Source organism: Apostichopus japonicus, chromosome 17 (assembly GCF_037975245.1).
Source record: "Apostichopus japonicus isolate 1M-3 chromosome 17, ASM3797524v1, whole genome shotgun sequence".
Classification (NCBI taxonomy): domain Eukaryota; kingdom Metazoa; phylum Echinodermata; class Holothuroidea; order Aspidochirotida; family Stichopodidae; genus Apostichopus; species Apostichopus japonicus.
The window spans coordinates 11,258,094-11,285,839 of NC_092577.1; the positions used below are offsets into that span (position 1 = coordinate 11,258,094).

At 35.5% G+C, this 27,746-nt stretch overlaps 1 protein-coding gene across 1 annotated transcript in view; it reads left to right on the forward strand.

Annotated features, from left to right (window-relative positions):
* Positions 1-26,657, forward strand: part of LOC139984813 (uncharacterized) — a 143,084-nt gene extending 116,427 nt beyond the window's left edge. The window contains exons 1-2 of the mRNA XM_071998891.1: positions 13,086-13,217; positions 24,157-26,657. Coding sequence (XP_071854992.1) covers positions 13,147-13,217; positions 24,157-26,299 — 2,214 coding nt within the window. The 5' untranslated portion in view covers positions 13,086-13,146 and the 3' untranslated portion in view covers positions 26,300-26,657. Of the gene's footprint in view, positions 13,218-24,156 lie in introns of the transcript that reaches the window.
* Positions 26,658-27,746: the final 1,089 nt, after the last annotated feature.

The following is a 27,746-nucleotide window of genomic DNA, read 5'->3' on the forward strand; positions in this document are numbered from 1 at the left end:
GGAAGTGACTTGTGTAACTACAGATCCTGTGAAGAATCATATTATTGTTGGTACTTGCAGCAGAGATGTGTATGTATTTACTGATCAGTTGAATTACAGCCACATGATTAAACTACCAGATGTTATCAGGGAATCGTGTGATATAACTGTTCATAGAGGTAGTCTCCTGGTATGTGGCAACTTTTTTGAGAGGGCAGCATATGCAGTCACCATGGAGGAATCACGGAGTAAACTGATGTATGAATTCACCACTCCAGATCTTGATGGATTGGATTGGAGACCTTGGAGAGTCTGTACAGACAATAATGAGTTCATATACATGCTATGGAAAACAGGCATCTTACATCGGCGATGTATTCTGGTACAATACAGTCAGGATGGTCGACAGTTACTCACAACAAGAATAGTAGATGTTGACGTTGACAGTGTGTCAACATTTGAAGAGAACGGGATAGAAAAACTCTTGATGACCACAACGATGGGATCTTTCCACACGTTCGACCTAGTTGTGACGTAGATGTAGGGAATTTTTTTAAAGTCATTAATTTTTAGCAACCTTAGAACTTCAGGGTGCTCTCAGCCTTCATATAGTGACATTTATTACTCGAGAAATATTACTTCTAAGGTTTATTTTACAATGTGTGATATATTTGATATCTTGATTATTTAGATCGGACAGATAGTCTCTATAAACAGCATCAGCATGACTAATATTTTGTTAATATATTTCAAAAGCTGGTTGGAAATAGTGATATCCAAGTCTTATCTTCCTGGTAAAATATTTCATCTGGTTAGGACAGCTCCTTGGTGGGAATCACTGATGTAAAGTTGCTTCCGAGAATATTCCATTTGTGGAGGTGCGCCCCTCTTGAATGTAGACCATGGCAAAGGCAAATATGTACTTAACGAGATATAGTAACTCACCGAGGTATATATGACAGGAATACACTAAAACAATGAAAGACTAATTAAAATTTAATTATTGAAAAAGTGTATCATTGTACATGCACCCCTGACTGTACCTGACTGTCTATCAAATAAAATAATGTGAGATAAATGTTTAGGTTAAATTTATATTGCATATATACTTCTGTATATTATTACTTTAAAGGAATATATCAATATACACTCTTAGGTTGTTTTGTTTGTAAATATTTACTTTTTTGGAATTTTATTTCATCCAATTGTACAGTTGATAAAATATAAATATTCAAATGTCCGAACCAAAATCTGTTACACATATTTAAAAAACAAAATTAACATATAAGAAATCGTTTTAATCATAATTTTTAATCATCTTTAAAAAACAATTTTGTTTGTGTATTTTTCTTCTCTATTAATCTGAACAAATCTTGGCAACTTGCAAATCGTAAATATGACTGACATTTATTTTTCTCACAAATATAGTCTTTTCTTCTCTGCATTACGTCAGTTTTGGGGTTGGTGTATCGAGGAGGGTTACCGTAATATGTCTGCTGTAGTGAAAAAGAGAGATGTATTTGCATCTCCTTTCAGATCCAACAGGTCCTTTTTAACTAATTGAGCTGATGACATGGTTATGCGTTTCTCTTTGTTGTTGAAATTCATTTATTTCATTTTATGAAAATTAAAGTCTTATCAAGGCCACATAATGTCAAGATTTTTAAATAAAGGGCTCTGATGTGGCATAGGTATACTCCTAATTTGACTTTAGTGTGGCACAATTAAGCAGAACATTTGTTGTACTAGACCTTTTTGGAGCAGAATTTAGTTTAGAAAGAAATAATCCAACCGCTGCTGATTTTCTTTTATTTGGACACGATCTGTATATATTTGCCATCTTTATATTACATTGAATGACATACAAAAAGGCATTAAAAGATGATTAGCAACATTAGGTACATACACACAGTGATATTTATATCTGGGGCGTCGGAAGCTATTTGGGATTGGTACGGCAGATCAAAATGTGGCCATCTATCATTATTATCGGGGGGGGGGGGGGCGTTTGGTAGGTCAAACTACGCTACGTGCCCCCAGCTGGCGCGTAGCGCAATGGGGAAAATTTAAAAAAAATGTCTCCAAGATTGCAGGAAATGGCAATTCCCGAGCTTGAAAACAAGACCTCTGCCACCCGACTAATCTTCTGAAACACATTTTGAAGTATGTTTCATTTTGGTTCTTTATTTTTTGCCATTTGTCTTTCTTACTATTTTTTTTTTTTTTTTGCGCCGTGAATATTGGTCCGGTGTTCGCCGGACCTGCCGTACCGGCTCCGAAGCCCCTGTATATATTGTTACGAGAAAACAACCTAATTTTCTCGTGTGTACGTATTTTTTATCTTGCCTGTTTCACCGTACTAAAATGTTTCTTACGTAATGTTTAAGCTAGGAGGTCTCTAGAGTGTAACTTGAGTATCATTTTATTGCTGCCTGCGAGAGTTGGTTCTTCCTGCCGGAGCTTTATGTAAACAGTCCTGTGGACAAGGCCTCCTTCGTTCTTAGTATACGGGGAATTATTACGGGTGCATAGACAGTGGGGCGGGGTTAGCTCACATTCGTATAGCACTGTAGAGAGCGTTGACCGGCTGTAATTGGGTTATGGCGGTTGTCAATCTTACTGGCTATTTCTTTATTGGTCAGTTAATCGTGTATAGGCTTCAACACAGTTACGGGGTCGCTTATAATGCCGTGCAAGGGGCGTTTTTAGGCATTACGTTAGGGTATATTTAGAGTAAGTTGCCAGGCAGAATATATGCCGAATTTGTACGTTGTTTTAAGGACTATTTTTGGCTTGTGCAGAAGATCGAGTAATGCACTCTGCAGCTGCGCTGCGTAACTGCTTGTGCCTGCGCAAGGTCGTCGCAGCGTAGGGTTCGCGGACTGACGAACCTCATCGTTAGCTGCGCTGCGTTGTCCCATGGAGCTATAAACAGATAGCTCCATGGTTGTCCTTACGCTGCGTCACCCTTGACGCAGTACCGATATTTAGTCTGCGTTGTACCTGCGTTGTCTTCGACGCAGCGCCTAGTTAGCAGTGCTGCTAGGCAGTCTACATATAAGGGATTAGTTTGCCTTTACAGGGCTAGTTAATGTACGCCACCCTTGTTATTGTGTTTAGGTCTTATTTTATCAGTTTCTGTAAATATTATATGGTTATTAATTAACGAAAGATGTACGGCAGGTACTTTGTTTATCTAATTATACTTTTTAAACTCTTAATGCACTGTTAGTGTACTTCTTTACAACGGTGTCCTCGAGTTTCTCTCTGTACAACCCCCTTCCTCACTTGCCGACTGGGTACTTCACCATACCACCGAAGTGGAAAGCGTTACAATGTATATATATATTCCCAGAGTTAGACTCTTTATCTGTTTTTATCCTTAGTGATATAACGAAGTCTTTTAAAGACAATGTCACGATTGCTCAGCAAAAAGAGTCCGTGGTTGATTTTGCAGGAATCAAATTGAAAGGTGGACATTTCAATTATATTGAAAGCAGAGGAAATGTCAAGGTTGTCATAATTTTTATGCCAGATGAAGGGTACTCACATATCACTGTGTTCAACAAAAAAGGAAAGTACAAAGACAGGATCAGATCAAGATGGATGAGGGCGTTCTCACCGGCAGTCTATTATATGGGTTCAAAGTTATCATTACATTTTGTTGGCCTAACATAATCGGTATTTACGATGTACGTGATGGCTCATATAGCAAGAAGAACATTCGTGACGTCATTACTAGTTGGCCATCCGATCAGGAAGTGAGTTGTGTAACTACAGACCCTGTGAAGAATTATATTATTGTTGGTACTAACAAAAGAAATGTGTATGTATTTACTGATCAAATGAATTACAGCCACATGATTACACTACCAGCTGTAATCGATGCATCTGATGATATCACTGTACATAGAGGTAGTCTCCTGGTCTGTGACAACTCGCGTGGTAGATCATATGCAGTCACCATGGAGAAATCACAGAGTAAGCTGATGTATGAATTCACCAAACCAGATCTTGATGGATTGGACTGGAGACCTACCTGTGTCTGCACAGACTAAAACGAGTTCATCTACATTATATGGGATGAATCCATCGGGGATCATCGTGGATGTATTCTGGTACAATACAGTCAGGATGGCCGAGAGTTACTCGCAATAAAATTATTAAAGGATAGCGTTCGCTATGTATAAACATTAGACGAGAACGGTATGGAAGAAACTTCTAATAGCACCATGGAAAGAGGGAGATTTTTACACGTACGACCTCGTAGTGACGTAGATGTAAGAAATTATTTCAAGTAATTATTAGAAGCCACCTTAGAACTTCAGGGCGCTCTCAGCATAAGTAGAGACATTTATTCATCAAGAAATATGACTTTAATTTTTTTTCGCAATGTTTGCCTTTTTTATTTGTTTTGTTACTCGTGGTTTTATTTCCTGACAGACAGATTATATCCAAAAATAACATGAGTATGAATTAAACTTAGTAAATGTAATTCATCAGCTGGTTTGAAGTAGTGATACCCAAGTAGTATCTTCCTGGTGAGAATTGTATAGCACATATTTGAAAGTCATTGACTTTAACTTCAAAGTTGTTTCCGAGCATGTTCGGTCTTATTGGCACCAAAGCCGTTGACTGTACCTAAACCGATTCATTATGTCCACAGTACTCGATACGCACACAAAACCAATCACAACGAATTATTGAAAAAGAGTGTATTGTACATGCACCTTTGACTGTACCTGTTAGACTGTACCAGTATACACATAAAACTATACATATTACTTGATACACATATAAACCAATCCTCAGTACTTGATACACACATAACTATTTTAAACTACGTATTGCAAAGAACATCTCTACGTAGTTATATCCACCGCTGTCTGTACCTGTAAAAATCAAAAGTACATCATATCCGTAGTACTTGATAGTCACGTACAAAAAGATCGATATAGGAATTAGTACGTACATAACACTAACACATAAGGTGATTAACATATATCAATTTTCCATCAAATTAAAATATATGAGATAAATGCTTAGGCTAACGTTAGCTTTCATATACATTTCTATTTATTGCATATTAGTCCTTTGAAGGAACATGTTAACATACAGTCTTACGTTGTCCTGTTGGTAACTTTATACGTTTATTGAATGTTATTCTATCCAAATGTAAAAATGATGAAACATAAAATGTAAAACTTCAGAGCCAAAACCAGTTACCTATACTTTAAAAATATGAACACGTCAACCTTGGGTTTGGTGTAGGCGTGTGTGTGTGTGTGTTCGGAGCTGTTACTGTAAAATGTCTGAGGCAGCGAAAAAGGAATTTGATACAGCTCCATAACCTTCCACATGTACATTTCCTTTTTTATATCTAGTTGAGCTGTTGTCATGGTAATGGGTCTCCCTGTCTGTTGGTCCGTTAGTCATGCTACATGTTATGCATGTAGTTATGCTGATGATAGTGATTAATATAAGACTGGTCGTAAAAGTTGTACCTTATGAAATGTAAAAAGCAAATGAATCAAACTATATTTTATAAAGGAACACAACTACTTGCGTTCATGTTTCTGATTTTGGTCGAACTTGGTCATACTAGTCAACCAGTGATGAGTTCTAAAAGTTGTACTTAACTTTCAAGTTGAATGTCATTTGGGGCCAACATGATCAAAGTTGAGTGAAAATGACAGATTTCTAACCCAATTATAGGTTTATGATTGATGACCATCAACCTTTGGTCGAGTTACTATCAAGCTAATGGTATATTAAGTTTGTACTTAATCTTAAGTTAAAAGTTCATTTACGGTTCATTTTTTATGTGGTGTGGTGAAAAACCATTATCCGTTATTAAGATGATGTTGTTGATCTTCAGGTCAGTGGTCATGTGGGGTTCCTCGGGTCAGCTAGTATGTCATATCCCACCCAACAGAAAACAAACCAAATCTAGGCTGTACCGTCTTTATACAGTACAATCGATGCAACACGTTGTCTTCCTGGCTCACGTTTCATTAATGAATCCAATAAAACGAAACAATGACTCTGTGATTAAAGCCCGCTCATAATGTCGTGTGTCCGTGCGTTGTGAATGGTCAAGAGGTTTCTGCCATTGATATTAGCATGACGTCTTAAGTAACTTATGAAAGATGTCTAGGCTGTGGGATATAGCAAGAAAAGTGACTTAAAAGTTGTCTTTCGTTGCAACATCATGGACACAACACGAAAATTGTAGATTTTCGAAAAATGTTGCCAATTCCCAATACCGATGATACATAAATATAGTAAACTGCCAATTCTGCACATCATATCAACGAGAGCTTCATTCTATAAATTAATATTGATATATAAGTTACATTTATTAACACAAAGTAGTAATTACTGTTGCAAGGTTTAGGGACATGAACAGTAGTTGCTGTACCATCCTTTAGTTCGAGCTCATTTATACGCATTTCTAAAATGAGGTCGTATCTAGTCGTTTTATGCTATAAGTATGCCTATGGATATACCTGAAAATGTCCTTTCTTCGAGAAGTGTGTACTGGAATCAAGTGTTACAGTGTTGTCCAGTCGCACAGTTAGTTGACTTACACGAGAACAAGTTAACAACTTTGCAGTTGTTACATTGCCACCTGTAACATATGTTACTGTGTTACGAACATACATGAGTAAATATTGATGCACGGGTGGACAAAAAAAGTAAATTGCTTTACCAGCTATGAGTAGGTATGTATATTATGAGATCTCAGGAACTCCCAAAGAAGCCATCATTGGCTTATCAAAGCCGCAAGCTGGCCGAAGTCAGTCTCTTAGATTCATATTTAACTTCCATGATTATGAAATGGCCATTATCAACAACTCTGAAACTGGACGACATACATTAATCTTGGAGTTACTCGAATTTGGAACCTTATGATTGAAAGGCATGGCGTTAACCGCTGAGGTAACGCTCCTTAAGTATCGGCTGTTATACAGTACAATTGATGCAACACGTTATTTTCCTGGCTCACGTTTCAGTTATGAAACCAAAACGCCTCCGTAATTCAAGCCCACTCATAATATCATGTGACTGTGCTCTGTATATGGTTAAGAGGTTTCTGTCATTGGTATTGGCATGAAGTCTTTATAAAATATTGACAGCAGTTTAGGCCATGGGACAAAGCAGGAAACGTGTCTTCAAAGTTGTTTTTCGTTGCAATGTTGTGACGCCTACACGAAAATTGTATAATTGTTTGATGATACATCTCATATCCAAACAATGTCAACAATATAATTTAGAGGCGCTGCTGTGGCTAAGTTGTACTCCCAATTTGACCTGGGGCGGGGGGGGGGGGACAATTAAGCAGAAAATATTTTGTAATAAATCTATTTAAAGCAGAATGTAATTTAGAAAGAAATAACCCAATACAAGTCACAACCTACCATTGTCCGTCCCCTACCCCATCATGAAAAAGAAAAACAAAAACAGTCGAAGTGCAAACGCAGTATTCCATTCAATATACTGGTAGTCAACAATTAGGGATATATTTATGTTCTGTCGTCATAGTTACCATGTTTAAAGTAGGCTCAATCTCTTATAGGGTGGTGAAAGTAATTTCAGTTAATTTAATTCTGTCTACTCCTTGCCTGTTTGAGGTCCACTTTGCATCACAAATTAATACTTAATAATGACAATGAAGACAATTCCAGCCCGCTCTCTTTTATTTGCAAACGATTTGTATCTAGTATATGCAATCTTAGCATTACGTTGAATGACATACAAAAAGGCATTACGAAATGATGGGCATAAACTGATATATATATATATATATATATATATATATATATATATATATATATAATATTTATAAATTTATATACATACACAATAACACTACATATGCTCACACATAAAATAATATAAACCCGTTACAACATGGTAACCGTCTAACTATCTGAAAATCAGTCAGGTAACATCAATAATCTTTTGCTCACTCTAGTTATGTGTTCTCGTAATTGAACCTGAAACTATTTTCTTTATAAATTTGAAGTTTAAGTTCATCAATATTGACCTTAAATTTTTGTATGCTAAACAAATAATTATAATTTGTCTAAGGGCCTTTTTTGAGAGGCTTTCATCTGCTAAGTTATTTCTAGCTATTGTGGATTATTAAGAAATAATTGAATATCCCAGGATGAGTAATGAATTTTACAGTGGCACTAAAATACTTTTGAAAAACCAAAGTATCAAACGACTGATCCGCTCTCAACCTCAGTCTTCTTGCATCAAGACTGTGACTGTGTTATCGTCGTGAAGTGTGTATCAGTATCAAAATATTCAGTTTGTTTTGGTTGATACAACAGCTATGAAAATTGAAATGTATTCTTCTACATATATGTAGCATTCCCCCCCCCCCCCCCACCATCATGATGAAATTTTGTAATGATTATACGGGACATCTTCTCAGTACAAGCCAAATTTCAAGACGCTGTGAGTAACCATTCCATATAGTATAGATTAAAATGCGGTGGGAGTAAATTATGCACTTCCCTGATTGCTGTTGAGGATGGACTTCGTGAAGAAGGGCAAGGCGTTACCAGCGCATGCGCTAATAGAGGTGTCTTATGTAACAACTACATCATCCCGTGGAAGATCGTTCAAAACGTCAGCAACATTTCATCTGTCATGGTAAGTCTAATGTAGCATATGCTTATTAAAAGCTCTATTGACTTCACAGTTTCACTAAAGTAATGTGGTTTTTAAGTCTAGATAGAAATTCTCTTCAACATTCAAGCCACAAAAAAAAAAGAAAAAGAAAAACAGATCCTGGTTGATAGCATCTCAAAAAAGATGTTTTCCTACTGCTCTTTGGCAGTTTTCCTGAAGCAGAACATTCAGGCAGATTTACTACACCAGGTGTAAGTCTGCAACATTTCCAGTAAATAATTTACTACACCGGGTGTTAGTCTGCAACATTTCCAGTAAATAATTTTATTCAGCCAACCAATTTGGGTGCATTTATAATTCTTCCAGGTTTTATTGGTATCCCTGATCATAGTTGACTTGGTCTGGCTTGCCCTACCTGCAGCAACACCATCCAGAGAAGGGTCAGTGGGACTTGCGTTTTGTCGAAAAATACTTTGTTTCAGCTGATTCCTCCCAAACTGACCTTCAAGACGTAACCTTTCCCCAATCTGCGCCTGACAAGTCCCATTACCCTCTCTCCTCCACACTTGCAGACACCCATATATATATATATATATATATATATATATATATATATATATATATATATATATATATATATATATATATATATATATATATATATATATATATATATATATATATATATATATATATATATATGTATATATATATATATATATATATATATTTATATATATATATATATTTATATATATATATATATATATATATATATATATATATATATATATATATATATATATATATATTGATATGTATATGTATCACATAGAATGGTGGTCAATATTCACAAAGAGTGCTCTATGCCAAGGCAGAGCTAGAATATCACATAATATACTGAACTAAACTATCATCATACTGCTACTCGGAGTTTCACGGGTATATATATCCCGGTGGAGGCTGGAAGCTTTTTCACTGTTCTTGATTTTCCTTCTCATTACGTTTTCAATGTATATATATATATATATATATATATATATATATATATATATATGTATATATATATATATATGTATATATATATATATTGATATGTATATGTATATGTATCACATAGAATTGTGGTCAATATTCACAAAGAGTGCTCTATGCCAAGGCAGAGCTAGAATATCACATAATATACTTAACTAAACTATCATCTTACTGCTACTCGGAGTTTCACGGGTACGGCTCATGCACCGATCATCAGGCAACTGAACAACGAGCCGTACCCGTGAAACTCCGAGTAGCAGTAAGATGATAGTTTAGTTAAGTATATTATGTGATATATGTATATGTATATATGTATATATATATATATATATGTGTATATATATATATATATATATATATATATATAAATTGAAAATTGCGTCACTCGTAAATTAACTCTATACGAACTTGTAATGTATCCATATATTGTTCAGAACAGACCTATGTCCGTGTCATTCGGCCACAGTAATTCTACTGGTGTGAATGCGTTTCAGTGGCTTTGTGTATTTGTATAGCCTACTGTTCTAAGAACTACTTTTATTTATATGTGGGGTTGAAAATAGGACCTGTTCACCTAACACCGTTTCCCCTCTTTCCAATATGCGCCTGACAAGACCCTTGGCACTCTCTCGTATGGCGGGCCATCAGTCTCAAATCATGGGAGATCGACTTATACCGATTTAAATCGACATATACCAGTTTCCTTCGACATATACCAGTTTCCCTCGACATATACCAGTTTCATTCTACATATCATCGATTTATTTTACTTATCATCGATTTAAATCGATGATAAGTAAAATAAATCGATGATATGTCGAAGTAAACTGGTATATGTCGATTTAAATCGATGATATGTAGAATGTAACTGGTATATGTCGATTAAAATCGATGATAAGTAAAATAAATCAATGATATGTCGAAGGAAACTGGTATATGTCGATTTAAATCGATGATATGTAGAATGAAACTGGTATATGTCAATTTAAATCGACATATACCAGTTTCATTCTACATATCATCGATTTATTTTACTTATCATCGATTTAATTCGATGATATGTAAAATAAATCGATGATATGTCCATTTAAATCGACATCTACCAGTTTAAATCGATGATATGTCGAATTAAATCGGTAGAAGTCAATTTCCGTGGACTTATACCAGTTTCTAGCGTCTCAAATTGACATATACCTATTTAAATCGACATATCATCGATTTAGCTCATTAACATATTCCAAATCCCGATTTCGGTAATGATTGACATGTGGAGATACATCACGTGTAGTCACCTGACAAGGCGGGCGAGTAATTTAATAGTTCCAAAATTACGAAGCTAGCAAGGGTGTTCATCATGGTTATATATGTCAATGGTAATTATGAACAATTACTTGCAAAAAGATTTCGGTGTAACAATAAGGCTGAAATAACTGATATGTCAATGACGTGCAATTATCTCAATGCAAACTGGGCTTGTCTACTCGAACACGTGGCGCTATAGTATAGGAATACACATGCAACTGAATAGGCCCACAGTACGTACACAGATGCAATTACCTACTCCAGTTACACCATAAACAAAGATGATATTGTTCTGCAGTGAGGCCTACTGTAAGGTTACGTTTTAATGTAGCTAAGTATATACCCATGGGGTTTAACAGTTACAGTATTCAAGCTCAAATCATGCATTCCACTGTGCTCGTGTTTATTTTCAATTATTCGCCCGCCTTGTCAGGTGACTACACGTGATGTATCTCCACATGTCAATCATCACCGAAATCGGGATTTGGAATATGTTAATGAGCTAAATCGATGATATGTCGATTTAAATAAGTATATGTCAATTTGAGTCGCTAGAAACTGGTATAAGTCCACGGAAATTGACTTCTACCGATTTAATTCGACATATCATCGATTTTAAACTGGCAGATGTCGATTTAAATGGACATATCATCGATTTATTTTACATATCATCGATTTAAATCGATGATAAGTAAAATAAATCGATGATATGTAGAATGACACTGGTATATGTCGATTTAAATTGACATATACCAGTTTCATTCTACATATCATCGATTTAAATCGACATATACCAGTTTACTTCGACATATCATCGATTTATTTTACTTATCATCGATTTAAATCGATGATAAGTAAAATAAATCGATGATATGTAGAATAAATCGATGATATGTCGATTTAAATCGACATATACCAGTTTCATTCTACATATCATCGATTTAAATCGACATATACCAGTTTACTTCGACATATCATCGATTTATTTTACTTATCATCGATTTAAATCGACATATACCAGTTTCATTCTACATATCATCGATTTATTTTACTTATCATCGATTTAAATCGATGATAAGTAAAATAAATCGATGATATGTAGAATGAAACTGGTATATGTCGATTTAAATCGATGATATGTCGAAGTAAACTGGTATATGTCGATTTAAATCGATGATATGTAGAATGAAACTGGTATAAGTCGAAGGAAACTGGTATATGTCGAAGGAAACTGGTATATGTCGATTTAAATCGGTGTAAGTCGATCTCCCATGATTTGAGACTGATGGCCCGCCATACTCTCGTCCCCTTTTGCGGACACCGATATATTGAAAGTAGCGTCACTCGTAAATTAACTCTTCAATAACCTGAATGCGTATTACTGGCTTTGTATAAATGTCAATGACAGCGTATTACACACGTATTTTAATGGTACAGAGTGCACCTTTGCACGTTTGAAGGTGACAATTTACGCGGAATTACCACTTTTTATAGGTAATATTCGTACAACACACAGAAAAATGATGAAATAGGTATATTAAATGTAACGGTAACAAATTTCTGGTATTGTTATTCATTCTTTCGCTCAGCCTACTGTGGGAGTCGACATTTTTGAGAAAATAAGCAGAATGATGTTACATTTCGATAAATTGAACAGTGCGAAGCATCTACACATTACAGAACAAGGCAATAATTTGTGCGCATTTTGACTGAAATGATGCGAAGAAGGCGAACCTATTCCTTCGGTGCAAATGTTCAACTGGTGAAATTTGGTACACTTTCATTTTGTTCTTCAATCATAAAATGTGCAGTGCTAGAATGTTAGACATTATACCAAGTCTTTACAGAATATAACCTTTCAAGCTGAAATGAACATTTAACACTTCGACGATGCGTGGGAATTTCCATACAATCGATAAAATATACCGTGAAAGGTCGTTGATTTTGATTGATTGAAATGGTTGGAAGTGTCCTATTTTGTTAAACCTTTTTTTGTTTTAGAGAACACCTGTTTTATCCACGTTGCATTATGTTATGTATATTGTATTTTTGTATGTCTGTTGTGAAAAACAAATAAACTTGAGTTGAAACGTATAATTATAGTTACATATACACAGAGTGCAGTACGTACCGGTAAGTCGTTGAAGAAAAATGATGGTAATTTGTGCTTTGGTTTAGTTGTTGATGTGTTGTGTTGAAGCACATTTACTGGAAAACCACTCTGAGGTAATACTTTTGTGTGACGATATAATTAGGTAAGTGAACATTTACTCTACTGTATGTTTTAATGTCTGCCATTGGCAATTCGCCATGATACAAAAACCGTTCGATATATACACTGGTCGACTACGTAGATCCTCATTGGAGTATAGACAATGTGTTCCATTGTAACGGACGTACTCTATATTGAGCCATCTAGTCTATCCGAATTTATCATGAAATCCCCTCGAGACTCTTTCTGGGTAGTATTGAATAAAAGCGGGTAGTGATCCCTTGTTATCCGGCTTCTGCCCCGAGCATAGGTATGGCTATACATGGATTTTCATAAACCAAGGGTTAAATATATTTCATTTGGTTAAGCTGGACTTGAAAACCAGAGGTCCACTGGTACGAACTCCGTTCTAGCCCTGAATTTCTTTTTCCATTACCCTTTGTTTAAAATAAACATTGTTCAATTTTCACTAAGACTTAGTCTCGGCCACGGCACTCTTTGCTCATGCCGCTGATTATACCGTGAATTAATGGAAAATAAACATTTTTGAGTACAGACGCGTGTTCAAATAGTATGTTTTATCTTATTGGTATCGATGTTGCAGTAATAAGTGCCCAGGCGTCCTACGTAAACTCATAACTAGCAAATAGTGTCCGCCTTGCGTGAATAATATCTTACAAAAACGTTTTCCTGCTTTCTATGCCAAAGTGTATGGGTTCTTTTAAAAGAGCTTTAACGTGACTTTGCCGACTGACAAAAACATTCTGGCCCTAAGTCACCCTCAAAATTGATTACTTATAGTTCTATCGTCGACTGTTGTGGGTAGGAGGTGGCATAACGCTAATAGTTTCATGCAGACTATATACTCCAGAGGGAACCTAGCTGTCCTTTATATTTCAACTGTCGACTGTTGGAAAGAGGCGGCATAATTCTGACAATCTCTTCTTAACATATTAATCAGAACTGTCTGTTGCTCATAAGTTGTTACTATCCTAAACAGTTCTTATATTTAATGGGTTGGAATTTCGAAACGTTGCGACAAGTACGGTATGCTATATGTTGTTGAATACCTCAGCTGTTATAAATTTTCATATGTGTTAGTCAGCGTCGGTTGTCAGGTCATCCCATGGAAGTAGGGTACTTATTCCATGGTCAGATGTCGTACCAGAGAGGCTCATGGTCGAACTATCTTTTTTCTTGACCAGTCTTTGTGGGTTCGCAATTTCACAAGGCCGAAATAGCCCGCAACCGGGAAGAATTTCGCAAAGCATGCTAGTCAGTTATTGCCAACGCTGTAATTCCCGCCTAAAGCTAATGCTAGGGGTCTTTGGTCTTTGTGTAAGTACAAAATGTTAAGCCGCTGCCACTGTCTGTACTTACAAGGTTCGCAGGAGTACACTCTAAAAATCAAAAGAAAGAAAATTCACTCTTTACCGAGAGTCAATTCTTTTCACTCCATAGGAGCGAAAATTCACTCTATAAGAGCAAAATTCGTTGGTGCTCAGTCCCTCCATTTACTTTTCTGTTCACTCTTTGACCCTGAGTGAATAATAAGTGTGTGTTAACATGTGAATAGCCATTTACATTGACGAATGCTCCCGCTTTTTTTAATTTATAAGTTGGCAGCTGCATCCGTTCACGTTCACGAACACAGGCAATTTGCCTACATAGTATAGTATAACGTTTGCACTATCACAATGACAGTTCAATTGAAACCAAGGAGAGATTTTCTGAAGGAACTGAATATGTCTGTTCAGTTATTTGTAGGTAAGTCAATCTATCTTTAATAAGTCGAATTGTCACAGGTAATATACTTGCAGTATTAATAAAAATAGTACAAAGACTAATTGTAGAGCTAGGCAAGAGTATGCTAATAACTATATACGTAAAATGCAGGCTTTGGGCTAGGCCTAACGCCGAACAAACACAGTAACGTACAGGTGGCTTTGTGACTTTAACGAGTAAAGCAGTTTAATCTTTATGAACATTGGGCACAGGCTGTAAAAGTAATAAAATAACTATTTTTTCTAGTAATAGACCTATAACTTAGGCCTTAAATAATTAATCGTACTACTAGTAACAATATTCATCAGAATGTAATATAATCTTGTCTTTGTTTATCGAACTCTAACTTGGGTTCTTTCTAGCCGAGCTATACTGAACATGTTGTCACTAACCATCATTTTCTCAAAAGTTGTTACAGGGTTTCTACTAGAACGTGTTTAGCAGCTGCTGTAGTAAAGAACTTAACAAAGTAACTTTATGAAGGAATTTGTACTTCTGGTGACTCTATAACACCATGTATAACCAAAATATAAGCTCTTGTTCTCGGTAGCAAATACAAATGACTCTGTTAGCCACCATCTCAACATCTGTTGGGATTATTTTATAAGAATGACGACAGGCGTGGCAACCGCTCATCACATCCCAATGCCTCATATCACACTCATATTGATTTAGAATTGTTTTTATGATAATCTGAAATAAAACATTTTTTACTTTCAGGTTGCAACCGATGTCGATCAGTGGTGCACAGAAATGCATGAGGATTACGATCAGCTTTTCTTGTTAAGTCTTGGGCCAGCCAGCAGGCCAATTCAATATTTTATTATTTGTGATTACATCAACATACCTGTTGGTGAATCTATAATAGTAGCCTTTGACAGGCTTTTTAAGTTTTATTATATGTTGCATCTGCACTTTGCTCTACCTTTATCTACTCTTTGTAACTTTGTTGAAGGTCGCATTTATAAGTTGGTGAGTCAAGATAAGGAACACCCAAAAGTAAGGTAATTTAATGCAACACTCAATAATATGCCTAATTGAGAGCATGTTCCAGTTATATGAGCATACATCATAACAACTAACATATAACAGAATTTCTTGAATAAATTATGTACATGCTTTCAAGTGACTCCGTTTTATCCCACTGCACTTATTTCTACCTTTTGAACCTCCCTCTTACTTCTACGTTGTCCTTAAAAGTCCTATTTTTTCCTACTTTCTTGACCACCATCAAAATAAGTATTAATGAAGTTTATTAATAAAAAGTGAAAATACACAATGTTATACGATGTTGTCAACTTGGTTGGGTGTCGGTTAAAACTACTATTGAAAGTCTACATAACTCCCACTGTTGTCTTGCTATTATCCTGTTTGTTTGTAAATGGTATCGTACTTGTACTAGTTGTATCTTACAATCCCACATGTGTCCAGATTTTAGCTGATTGTCCACTTGAGAAAACCTTTATCCAGAAGAGCTTAGGACTGTAAGGCTTTCATTACACTTACATATTTAGTTTATGCTTGACTGAAACTATTGTTTGATTTGTACATCACGGAAGGGAAGGAGCCATGATGACTGGTGCAGGATGTTTTATGCTAAATTTGATAACATTTTGAATGGTTGATGAATATGATAATTACATTTATATCATGTTACAATGTCCGTTATTGAAGCAGATATTTTCTTACTTTTACTGCAAGATGTATTTTTATATATTTTGTATCGGTTTACTATTTCTAGTCTATACCATTCACCACTTTTTTCATTGTCCTGTTTGTTGTTCTATACTGTGCAGTACTTATTCCATCCATGACCTTTTATACGTGCCTTAAGCTTCTGTTAAAGTTCCTAAATACGTACAACAAAAATTTGAGAACAACTTGTATGTCCTTTTGTTTTTGCATTTTCCTCTAAAATACCTTGTAAATCTCGGGGAAGTTTATTTCTGTTACAGTTTAGATCATATGTTGCATATTTTATGTTAATTTAGATGTGTGCTTGAGAAAGTTACCCTTACAAATGGAAAACCCATAATCCTGTCCCGGTGTGAAGTGCAAGAGTTTTTCATTGCTATGCCTTGATTTGTGATACCACCGACTTTAACTGTTCAGCAAAGTTTAGACTAAAAACTGCTGGTTCCCTTTCACCAATAATACCACACAATAATGACATCACTCCTTTGAAGTGACTGTTCACTCTCAACCTTACTGAATTTCACTTTTTTGTTGAGTGAAGCAATTTCACTCTTTTTGGAAGAGTAAAATTCACTCTTTGAAGAGGCGTACCATAAGACACTCTTTGAAAGAAAAAAAATTCACTTCATTAGAGTGAATTTTCACTATTTTGTTTTTAGAGTGTACATGTGTAACTGTAGAACGCTGACCGACAATATCCAACAACTTTAATGTTTTGTGAGGTATTTTCGATTGATCATGATAAAAGACTTCAAATTACCTTCGCCAAGCCTGATAATATTTAGGTTTGAACTGAGACAAGTAATATTTGTATTGCTCCATATGTGGGGATATCAAAGAAAAAAAACATGAAACATCATGAAAACGTTTGCAGGAGAGCGAGGTAAGATTTACCACTTTGTTGTGAACATTTATTTGATAATTGTAAGTCTTAGTAAAGCCCTAAAACTGAAACGGCTATGTTTCAGCTTCAGAAATGATGTACTTTGTTATACAATTTTAGAGCTGAGGGAACTAAAGGTACTACATCAGCTATACAGTATCCAATGTTCCTTTAATGAGCTCTTATGTTATCAGCATGAGCAGTGTTTATTGTCTTGTCCAAGTAGCAGTGGGAAAATACAAAGGGTACTATCTGTATTTATTTTTGATAAGTACCAGATCTTGTTGGAGCAACGCAGCAGGCCAGCGCCAGTTAGTGTGCTAGTTGACACTTTATAATAAACCTCGGTTGCTGAAAATGATCGAGTTGCGGATTATTTTGTGATGTAAGCGGATCTTGCAGAAATTATTTTAAAAAGTGAATTTCAAAAAGTTAATTCAAAATTACCTGCCCCTTTTGTCAATAGTTAAGGTTATGCAATGTTGTAATGGCAGTCTTGCACACGCAATGAAGCTGTTGCACCACTTATTTCCTCCAGAATGACATTGAACAGTTGGTCTATATCAAAAATTTAGTGGCGGCTTATACAGTCGTTCTTATTTTTGTACATGCATTCTTTATAAACATTTGTACTAAATTGCAGCTCCTGAATACATTCAAACGTGGAGGGTACAGTTTTTCGGTCATTTAAAAATTATTCTTATCTGGTAAATGGCGATTGCCTGCCATATTGATGGTAAAATCCATCAAACTACTTAATAGTATGATTACACTCAAAGTGTACTCATATCTAAAGGCTTTCATTAAACCTATAAGTGAAAAGAAAGTTGAAAAATAGAATACAACCTGAAGGTTCCTGCACGGCTCAGGTATAGCAACAACTTGCATATTTATCAATTGTTTATTTTCGGTTTTGATGGAGATTGACGAGAAGCGCGGGTGACATGGACAATTTTTTTTATCGTAATAGTACTTTCAATTTCTCAGCATGCATACTTTCTTGAAATGCCACACTTTTAGAGCAATCTTGACATAACGATCACATTTGAAGCATTCAAACACTGTATCCATATTGTGAACGGTTAAAGTAAACACAAATTGTCAGAACACCATCATACGTATAATAAAAATCGGTTAGATGACTGCATTTTGACCCCAAGAAATGCTTCACATGCTAACATGACCATAACAAGCGGTAACTGGAAAAATTTCTTTGAATATTTTTGAGAGCATTGGAACATGTTTTAGAAGTTTATTCAAGGATTTGAAACTACATTAATTCATTATAATTATTGAAACAACACTGAGTCTTTAATTGAGTTTTGGTACACTTTTCAAGTAATGTTACTTTTGGTTCGTTTTATAATTCCTTTAAAATGATAGCCCAGTCCAACATTTATTTTAATATATAATTTGGGAATATATTCTGAGCATTAGGGAAGTTGGCATCGAATTTCTATACTGTTCTCGTAGGAGGTATTGGGAGCTAAAGTTGCCATCGCCTAAAAGGAGTAGGATTGCAAAACCCTGGTTAACCTGATACCCAAAGAAAAGCTTGGACAGATCTCATGTTTTATATTTATGTGTACCACATTGAGTACAGGATCCCTATAGGTTTTACTAGAGGTCAAACGTCATTTTTGTTCAACAGGTGTCATGATATCGCGACATTATATCCCAAGGAGAGAAGCTTCGACTAATCTCATCTTTAGTTTGTAGATGTAACACATTGAGTGAAAGAAGCCTATTGCTTTTATTGGTGGTCAAATGGTTATACCCATTTGAAAAGTATATCTCAGAAAGGGAACCTTGGTCAGATCGCGCGCTAAGTTTGTAGGTGTGCGACATTGATTAGAATAACCCTATTGAATTTGATAGAGATCAACGTTATTTAAGGTCGATTGGGGACAAATTGAAAAAAAAAAAAAACATCGTAAACACGATAGTTGAATGCTGAGAAGTTAAAGACAATAAGTATCAATTTCGGTTATCAACTGCCAATGTAAATATTCTTTTCAAAACTCAATGCTTGTTCTTGTACTACATGAATTGAAGTGTCTTCTTTGTGTTTTGGTATTTTATATATATCAAACATATATTTGGCTCTTTATTACCCTAAACTGCGGTTTAAGATTAAGTTCGTTTGAGAAATTCGATTTTTCTTACTATGTGAGTGTTTATTCTCGTTGTTATTTACTATTCTGTTTTAGGAGGTCGGTGATTAAAAATATAGGAACAGGCATACTATAAGTGCTATCATAGCGTGTAGTTGCTAAAGACGTGCATGCGACATGCTAAAGACGCGCGACGTGTAGGCGTTGCTAGTGACTAATGAGACAAGGAGACAGACTCTGTCAGTCATACGCGATTGGCATCAAGTAAGTAGACGCCTTCGTCGCTTATACGAAACCAGTTTATGAAGATAGTGCCCCCTATAATCTCGATCAACATCATTGAGTTTTCGACACGTGACTAAGATTGTGTTTCGAAAGTGTACGGTTCTAGTTACACGTAAGGCAATCTGGTTAATGAAAATGAATGGCAACATCTTACAGTCCACTTATATTTGCTAAGTATTCAAACAGGACTAAAATCGTTTGATTACATGTACGGCCTGTGTGTTAGCTAAATGTAATTCTTCCACTTTAATGTATTCATGCTAAATGCAATGAAACATTGGTGAAGAGGAGGTGGTGTCCCTGGAAGGATGTAAGTTTAATACACGCCTACATCCATTACATAACAAACAGCATAAGGTCTCCATCATTTGAAGCATGCATTTTCTTTTGGATTTACAGCTCATATGTGAGTTATTTTGTTTGTATCACTGGATGTGGATATTTTACTTGTTACTTGTTTGATTTTTATAAGGTAGCACGAACAACTGTATTTGGATTCAAGTAGCTCAATTAGCCCATTTTCCAGTATACAAAAACCACCGTATATAACCTGATCGGATGGATCGAATTCATTTGTTAAACCCTTTGACTTAAATCAAGAACAGGGTGATAACTAATACCATGGACCGAGTTGCCACGTGGCAAATCCGTGGTAATACTTCTCTGTGATGTATTATGTTATTCGAGAAATATTGCTCACCTGTACCAAAGTTTGCTCAGAGTAAATGATTGATTAATAAATTAGAAACAGAATGCAAACTACAATGTGGTGTCGATGAAGTTACATTAAACAAAATATATGAGTGTGACATAATGTAGGCTTTTGCCAGGTTGAACAAAATATTCCAACAAAATAATACCATAAAAAGCAATGAGATGTGACAAAGAATATTCATATTGGTAGCTAATAACCGAAATCGACATTCATAATCCTCTTCTAATCAGCATCTGTTATTTTACTTCTGTGGACTCGAAATGACCTTAAAATTTGACCTCCACCAAAACAGGAAGCTTCTTATGCTCAATAGATGGTACACCTACAAACCAAGTATTAGATCTGTCCAGCTTCTCTTCTTGATATACAGAGTTTACAAGGTTTTCACAATTTCACCCCTGGAGACTCCAAATGACCTTTGCACCTTTTTTGATGTAGCAAAACAACAGGCTTCTTGTACTTATTGTGGTACTCCTACACACTTATAAATATGAGATTGGTTTAAGATGCCCTTCTTGAGTTATCTTGTTAACAAAGCAAGGTATATCATACACATATACCCGCACCCATCCGCCTATGGCAAGCCATGTGGGACAAACACCGCATAATATATCCGCGTATTAATTCGAATATATACGCGTATTAATTGGAAAATACATGTGTGTGCATGTGTATAGTTTCGCTGTTTGAAGAGATCTCGCGAGCCCGCCAAAATATTTATCGTAGATATATGTACACAGCAAGAGCGGAAATGTGTTTTCGTGTACATTCGAATTAATCCGTGCATATATTGAATTTAATCCTCATATTTATTCTGTTTAATACGTGTATGTATTCGAATTAATACGTGTATATATTCGAATTAATATGCGGATATATTTAAGCCATATGATTGGCTAATAATATATACGCGTATATATCCCAATTAATACGCGTATAAATTCCAATTAATACGCGGATATATTATGCAGTGTGTGTCCCACATGGCTTGCCATATCCGCCTGCATGACTGCAAATTCCATCGAAACGGAAAAAGGGAGAAAACCATCATTCCGACTTCCTCCGTATTGTCTTTAAGCCAATGTTAAACGAAATTTGATGGATTGAACCAGGTAATCATTTTCTAATTATTCTTTTGAGTTTCAACTTTCTCAAAACGAAAATTTGTCGTTATATCCTTACTATCAACATATGTTTTCCTTTCTCTTCAGACAGTCGTGTAAGAGAGGTTAAGAGGAAACCAGTCATTAACACAAGAGTCAGTGGAAGGGGGGGGGGGGGGGAGTACTGAAGAAGAACGCTGTAAGGTCGACAGGTGTGGGCAGTAGAGCAGTAGTCTCCGAGTGCAGGAGTCACGACTGTCTTGGCGGGAAATTTTGAGGGCATCCCTCAAAACGTTCTTTAAATTAGACAGCTTCTACGACTATTCTGTCCCATTTTAACAGCGAGTCATGCATTATCTACTCTGGTCTTTGTCTTTCTTCTAGAAATTATACTTAGGTAGGTCGACGATGACTGCATTTTTATAGTGCATACCAACATTTATGTTACAAATACTGTTTCCGCAGTGCTCTTTAAAAAAAATAGGTGTTGCTATTATCTTTCTCTATCAATATGTTAGTCGATCACAACAGCGAGTCACGTATTATCTACTTTCGTCATTCTTTTTGAAATTAAACTTAAGTAAGTCGACGATGATTGATTTTTTCAGCCCAACCTTTCATTGCACGCTATGAGGTATAAAAAAATATATGTTCAGTGCGTATTATGTATGGCACAAATAACGTTTCCTTGGTGCTTTTAAAAAATAGGTGTTGCTGTAATGCTTTTATTACTCTCTTTCTATCTGTCTGTCAGTCGATCATGCCTTAAAGAGTTAGACGTTGCATTGATACCTTATGTTCCAAGAAATATAGAAACATTCGAGCACGTGTTTTAGCCTATATATTTTCGATTGATAAGATAATCGATATAATTTTACTATATGTTGCAACACTACTCTAAATGATGGCAACACTTTAATGTGCGAAATAAGGTCAATGTACATTTTAGTTCAAACAGAGCTAAGCTCAACTCTTAGAATACATTGCTCTTCCAAAGAACTGGTCTGAATTTGTCATAATTTGAAGGATGACAATGCTTCAGAGAGCACCATGATCTCATATTTGGGGATCTAATTTTAGGACATATAGAAACAACATTGAATAGTTTTCCACAATGCAATGTGAACCTTGATGTGGGGTACAAGTTTGATTTATTTTTGCTTTCTGATTTTATGCCCAGTGATGATGGAAATTGAACAAGGTGTTGCCCATGAGCTTCAACGAAGACAACATAAATTAAGGCAATCGTCATATTGTGTACAGGGGGTGTAGAGAGGGTCAACACATGAAATCCTTTTAACAACTTATCCTCTCAAGGATATTGGATATATGAATGATAAAAAGGATCAAACTGTGAAATCTATTTCAAGCGCATCTTGTGAGTGCTTTGCCCAACTTTTTACCAACTTTGGTCCGCGGGTCTTTACTGTCTTCAACACCATTGGTTAATAAATCTGAAAAAAAAATCTTTGGGCTGTATGTAAAACAGTAGGCAAGCATCTATGGCCAGCACTAATTTTTCATTGATGTAATTTTTACGATTGTTACTCTACTGGAAGAGTTCAACATTATATATTTTCCTATCGCATATATTTGTTGGTTCAGAGCAGCTGACATATAGAGGTTTGTTAGACTTTAGTTCAGCCACCTTGATAGATAGATGAGCCTCCATTTATAAGATATGATTTTAGTATACATGTCCCTGTGTATTACAACGATATCGGACATCCACAAGAGCATAGCAGTAAATGTGGGTAGGTGCACACAAGTATCCCATATATAGTTAGTGATTGGCTCAAATGGAGATGTTGTGTTTATATTAATGACGACAATAAAGTTAGCACGATGTGCGGAGAGTTGACTAAAAGCTTCATTCAATGAATCACATTTAACATGTTCAGAGAAATGTTGTTCTTTTTTATAATATGGCTAAAGAAACTTTTTAGAGTACTGAAGATCACATGCTGGTAAAGAATAAGTCGTTACCAAGAATTAAATATATCATGGCTACTTCTTTTGTATTTTTTAATATCTTTACCATCCTCATTTCGTTCGGTATTTCTGTTCGGGGAAGGGATTGGTCGGGATCACTCAGGCTACTGCCACTGACTCCGACAATGTGCAGCTTTACACTACCACCACAACACTTTGGAAGAAAGTGTTACCCATAGAGTTATAGAAGTCTATCCACTACAAATTATACTAACAAAAGTCTTTGAACAAAAGTTACTTTTGACATACTCACTCCAAACCCGCCTCTCATCCCGGTAATTGAATAACTGCATGATGATATAGCTAGAGATTTGCACTAAACATCTAATTTAATTAATGTTTAGTCTTACTTATTCTCACAACGACTAAAGCAGTATTTGTAAATTTCTTTATTATTTTGTAAATTGCAGAATCTCGTCATCAAGACAAATGGCTTCGTCAACTCCTCTTACTGATCTGTCAGAGAAATTCTTCGTGTGTTATGTTTGCCAGGAAAGAAGTAGAGAACTGAAATTTCATATGTATTTTAAAAATCGCTTGAAGTGTCCATTGTGTAAACAGGAATTCGAGATACCAAAGAAATGGGTTGACAATTTCAAGACCGACTTCCATATGAACAGTGTGCTTCAGTTCATACAATTGAAAAAGTCTTTTGAAGAATTAAAGAGATGTTTTTTCTGTTTTAAGGATATAAAAGTTTCAGCTTATTGTTTTAAGTGCAGAGATTACTTGTGTAAACAATTTTACAAGGTTCAAGTCAGCAGTAAAATGTTTACAGATCTCAAAACCTATATTCTGAGCTTGGATAACATAGAAGCAAAGAATATGACACTGGATAAATTAACATCACTAATGGAGGATCCCAGGTGCCATATCCATGACAAAAAAGAAGCGCAATTATGCTGCAGTTCTTGCAGAAATGTACCTGTGTGCTCGGCTTGTACATATAATAAGCACAAAGGTCATGACCTGCATGACGTAACTGAAATAGCAGAACGGGAAAGAAAATTACTGAAACAAGAACTTGCTGAACTAAACAAATACAAAGATGAACTATACGAATTGCCAATGAACATACAAATTACTCAACAGAAGCTGAATGAAAATGCCATGATAAAGACAGAAGGATTGATAAATCAGCACCAGCAGCAGACACACAAGATTAAAGATCAACTTGCGGAATGTACTAAGGAACGAAAAAGAGGTTTAGAAGACATCGGAAGCAGAAGAAGAGATAATGACCGTCAGATCACTCTTAATTTGAAAAAGGAATTGGGACAAGTTAAAGAGAAATATGATAAAATCAGGAAAACAGCAAATCAAGAATATGACAACGAATCTGAAGAGTTAATAAACAAATGTGATGAAACCGAGGGCGCACTCTTGAAAAAACTTGACAGCCTAGATGCTAACTTGAAGAATTTTACATCAGCAAAAGACCTGCTTTTAGGGCAAAATGAAGATGAACTAAAACCATTAAGAGAATATTGCGAACAGATTATTAAACGATACGAGAACCTAACAGCAACGACCTCATCTATTCTTGCTACTAAAGACGATTGGACACACGCTCAGTGTATTCCTGATATTAGAGCAGCATGTGAACCTCTGATAGAAGAAATGAAAAAGGAATATCCACAGTTAGAATATTTATCTGATTTCGACATCAGTGATATAATGAAGGCTATCAAAGACAACGTCACAATTGCTCAGCATCAAGAGTCCGTGGTTGATGTTGCAGGAATCAAAGTTAAAGGAGGACGATTCAAATATATTAAAAGCAGAGGAAATGTCAAGATTGTCATAATTCATATACCATCTGAAAGGTACTCACATATCACTGTGTTCAACAGAAAAGGTGAAATACAACGAAAGGATCAGATTAAGATGGATGAGGGCATTTCCATCTGCGGTCTATTATATGGGTTCAAAACTGTAACATGGAATTTTTGGTCTGAAATCGGTATATATGATGTACGTGATGGCGCATATATAAAAAAGGACATTCTTGACGTCATGACGTTGTGGCCATCCGATCAGGAAGTGAGTTGTGTAACTACAGATCCCGTGAAGAATCATATTATTGTTGGTACTGACAGCAGAGATGTGTATGTATTTACTGATCAAATGAATTACAGCCACATGATAACACTACCAGCTGTAATCGATGCATCTGATGATATCACTGTACATAGAGATAGTCTCCTGGTATGTTGCAACTATGGTAAGAGAGCATTTGCAGTCACCATGGAGGAATCACAGAGTAAGCTGATGTATGAATTCACCAAACCAGGTCTTGATGGCTTGGACTGGATACCTATCAGTGTCTGCACAGACAATAATGAGTTCATATACATGATATGGAAAGCAGACACATTTTGGCAGAGACGTATGCTGGTACAATACAGTCAGGATGGCCGACAGTTACTCACAACAAGAATAGTAGATGATGACGTTTACCGTGTGTCAACATTTGAAGAGAACGGGATAGAAAAACTCTTGATGACCGCAATGATGGGATCTTTCCACACGTTCGACCTAGTAGTGACGTAGACGTAGGAAATTTTTTCAAGTCATTAATATAAGCAACCTTAGAACTTCAGGGTGCTCTCAGCCTTAATATACTGACATTTATTTATCGAGAAATATTACTTCTTAAGTTTATATTACAATGTTTGATATATTTGATATCTTGATTATTTAGATCGGACAGATAATTTCTATAAACAGCATCATCATGACTAATCCTTTGTTAATATATTTCAACAGCTGTTCGGAATAGTGATATCCAAGTCTTATCTTCTTGGTAAAATATTTCATCTGTTTAGCGCAGCTCCTTGGTGGGAGTTACTGATATAAAGTTGTTTCCGAGAATATTCCATTGGTGAGCCCCTCTTGAATGTAGACCATGGCAAAGGCAAATATGTACTTAACGAGTTATAGTAACTCACCGAGGTATATATGACAGGAATACACTAAAACAATGAAAGACTAATTAAAAATTAATTATTGAAAAAGTGTATCATTGTACATGCACCTCTGACTGTACCTGACTGACTATCAAATTAAATAATGTGAGATAATTGTTTAGGTTAAATTTATTTTGCATATATACTTCTGTATATTATTACTTTAAAGGATTACATCAATATACACTCTTTGGTTGTTTGTTTGTAAATTTTTACTTTTTTGGAATTTTATTTCATCCAACTGTACAGTTGATGAAGTATAAACATTCAAATATCCGAACCAAAATCTGTTACATCATAATTAAAAAAAAACAAAATTAACATATAAGAAATCGTTTTAATCATCAGGTTTAATCATCAGTTTTAATCATCTTTCAAAAACAATTTTGTTTGTGATTTTTTCTTCTCTATCAATCTGAACAAATCTTGGCAACTTGTAAATCGTAAATATGACTGACATTTATTTTTCTCACAAATATCGTCTTTTCTTCTCTGCATTACGTCAGTTTTGGGGTTGGCGTGTCGGGGGGGGGGGGCTGGGGGGGGGGGGGGTTATCGTAATATGTCTGCTGTAGCGAAAAAGAGAGATGTATTTGAATTTCCTTTCAGATCCAACAGGTCCTTTTTAACTAATTGAGCTGGTGTCATGGTTATGCGTCTCTCTTTGTTGTTAAAATTCATTTATTTCATTTTATGAATATAAAAGTCTTATCAAGGCCACATAATGTCAAGATTTTTAAATAAAGGGCTCTGATGTGGCAAAGGTATACTCCTAATTTGACTTTAGTGTGGCATCATTAAGCAGAAAATTTGTTGTTCTAGACCCTAGGGTCTAGAGCATAATTTAGTTTAGAAAGAAATAATCCAACCGTTGCTGATTCTCTTTTATTTGGACACGATCTGTATATATTTGCCATCTTTATATTACATTGAATGACATACAAAAAGGCATCAAAAGATGCACAGTGATAAATATATATATATATATATATATATATATTGTTACGAGAAAACAACCTAATTTTCTCGTG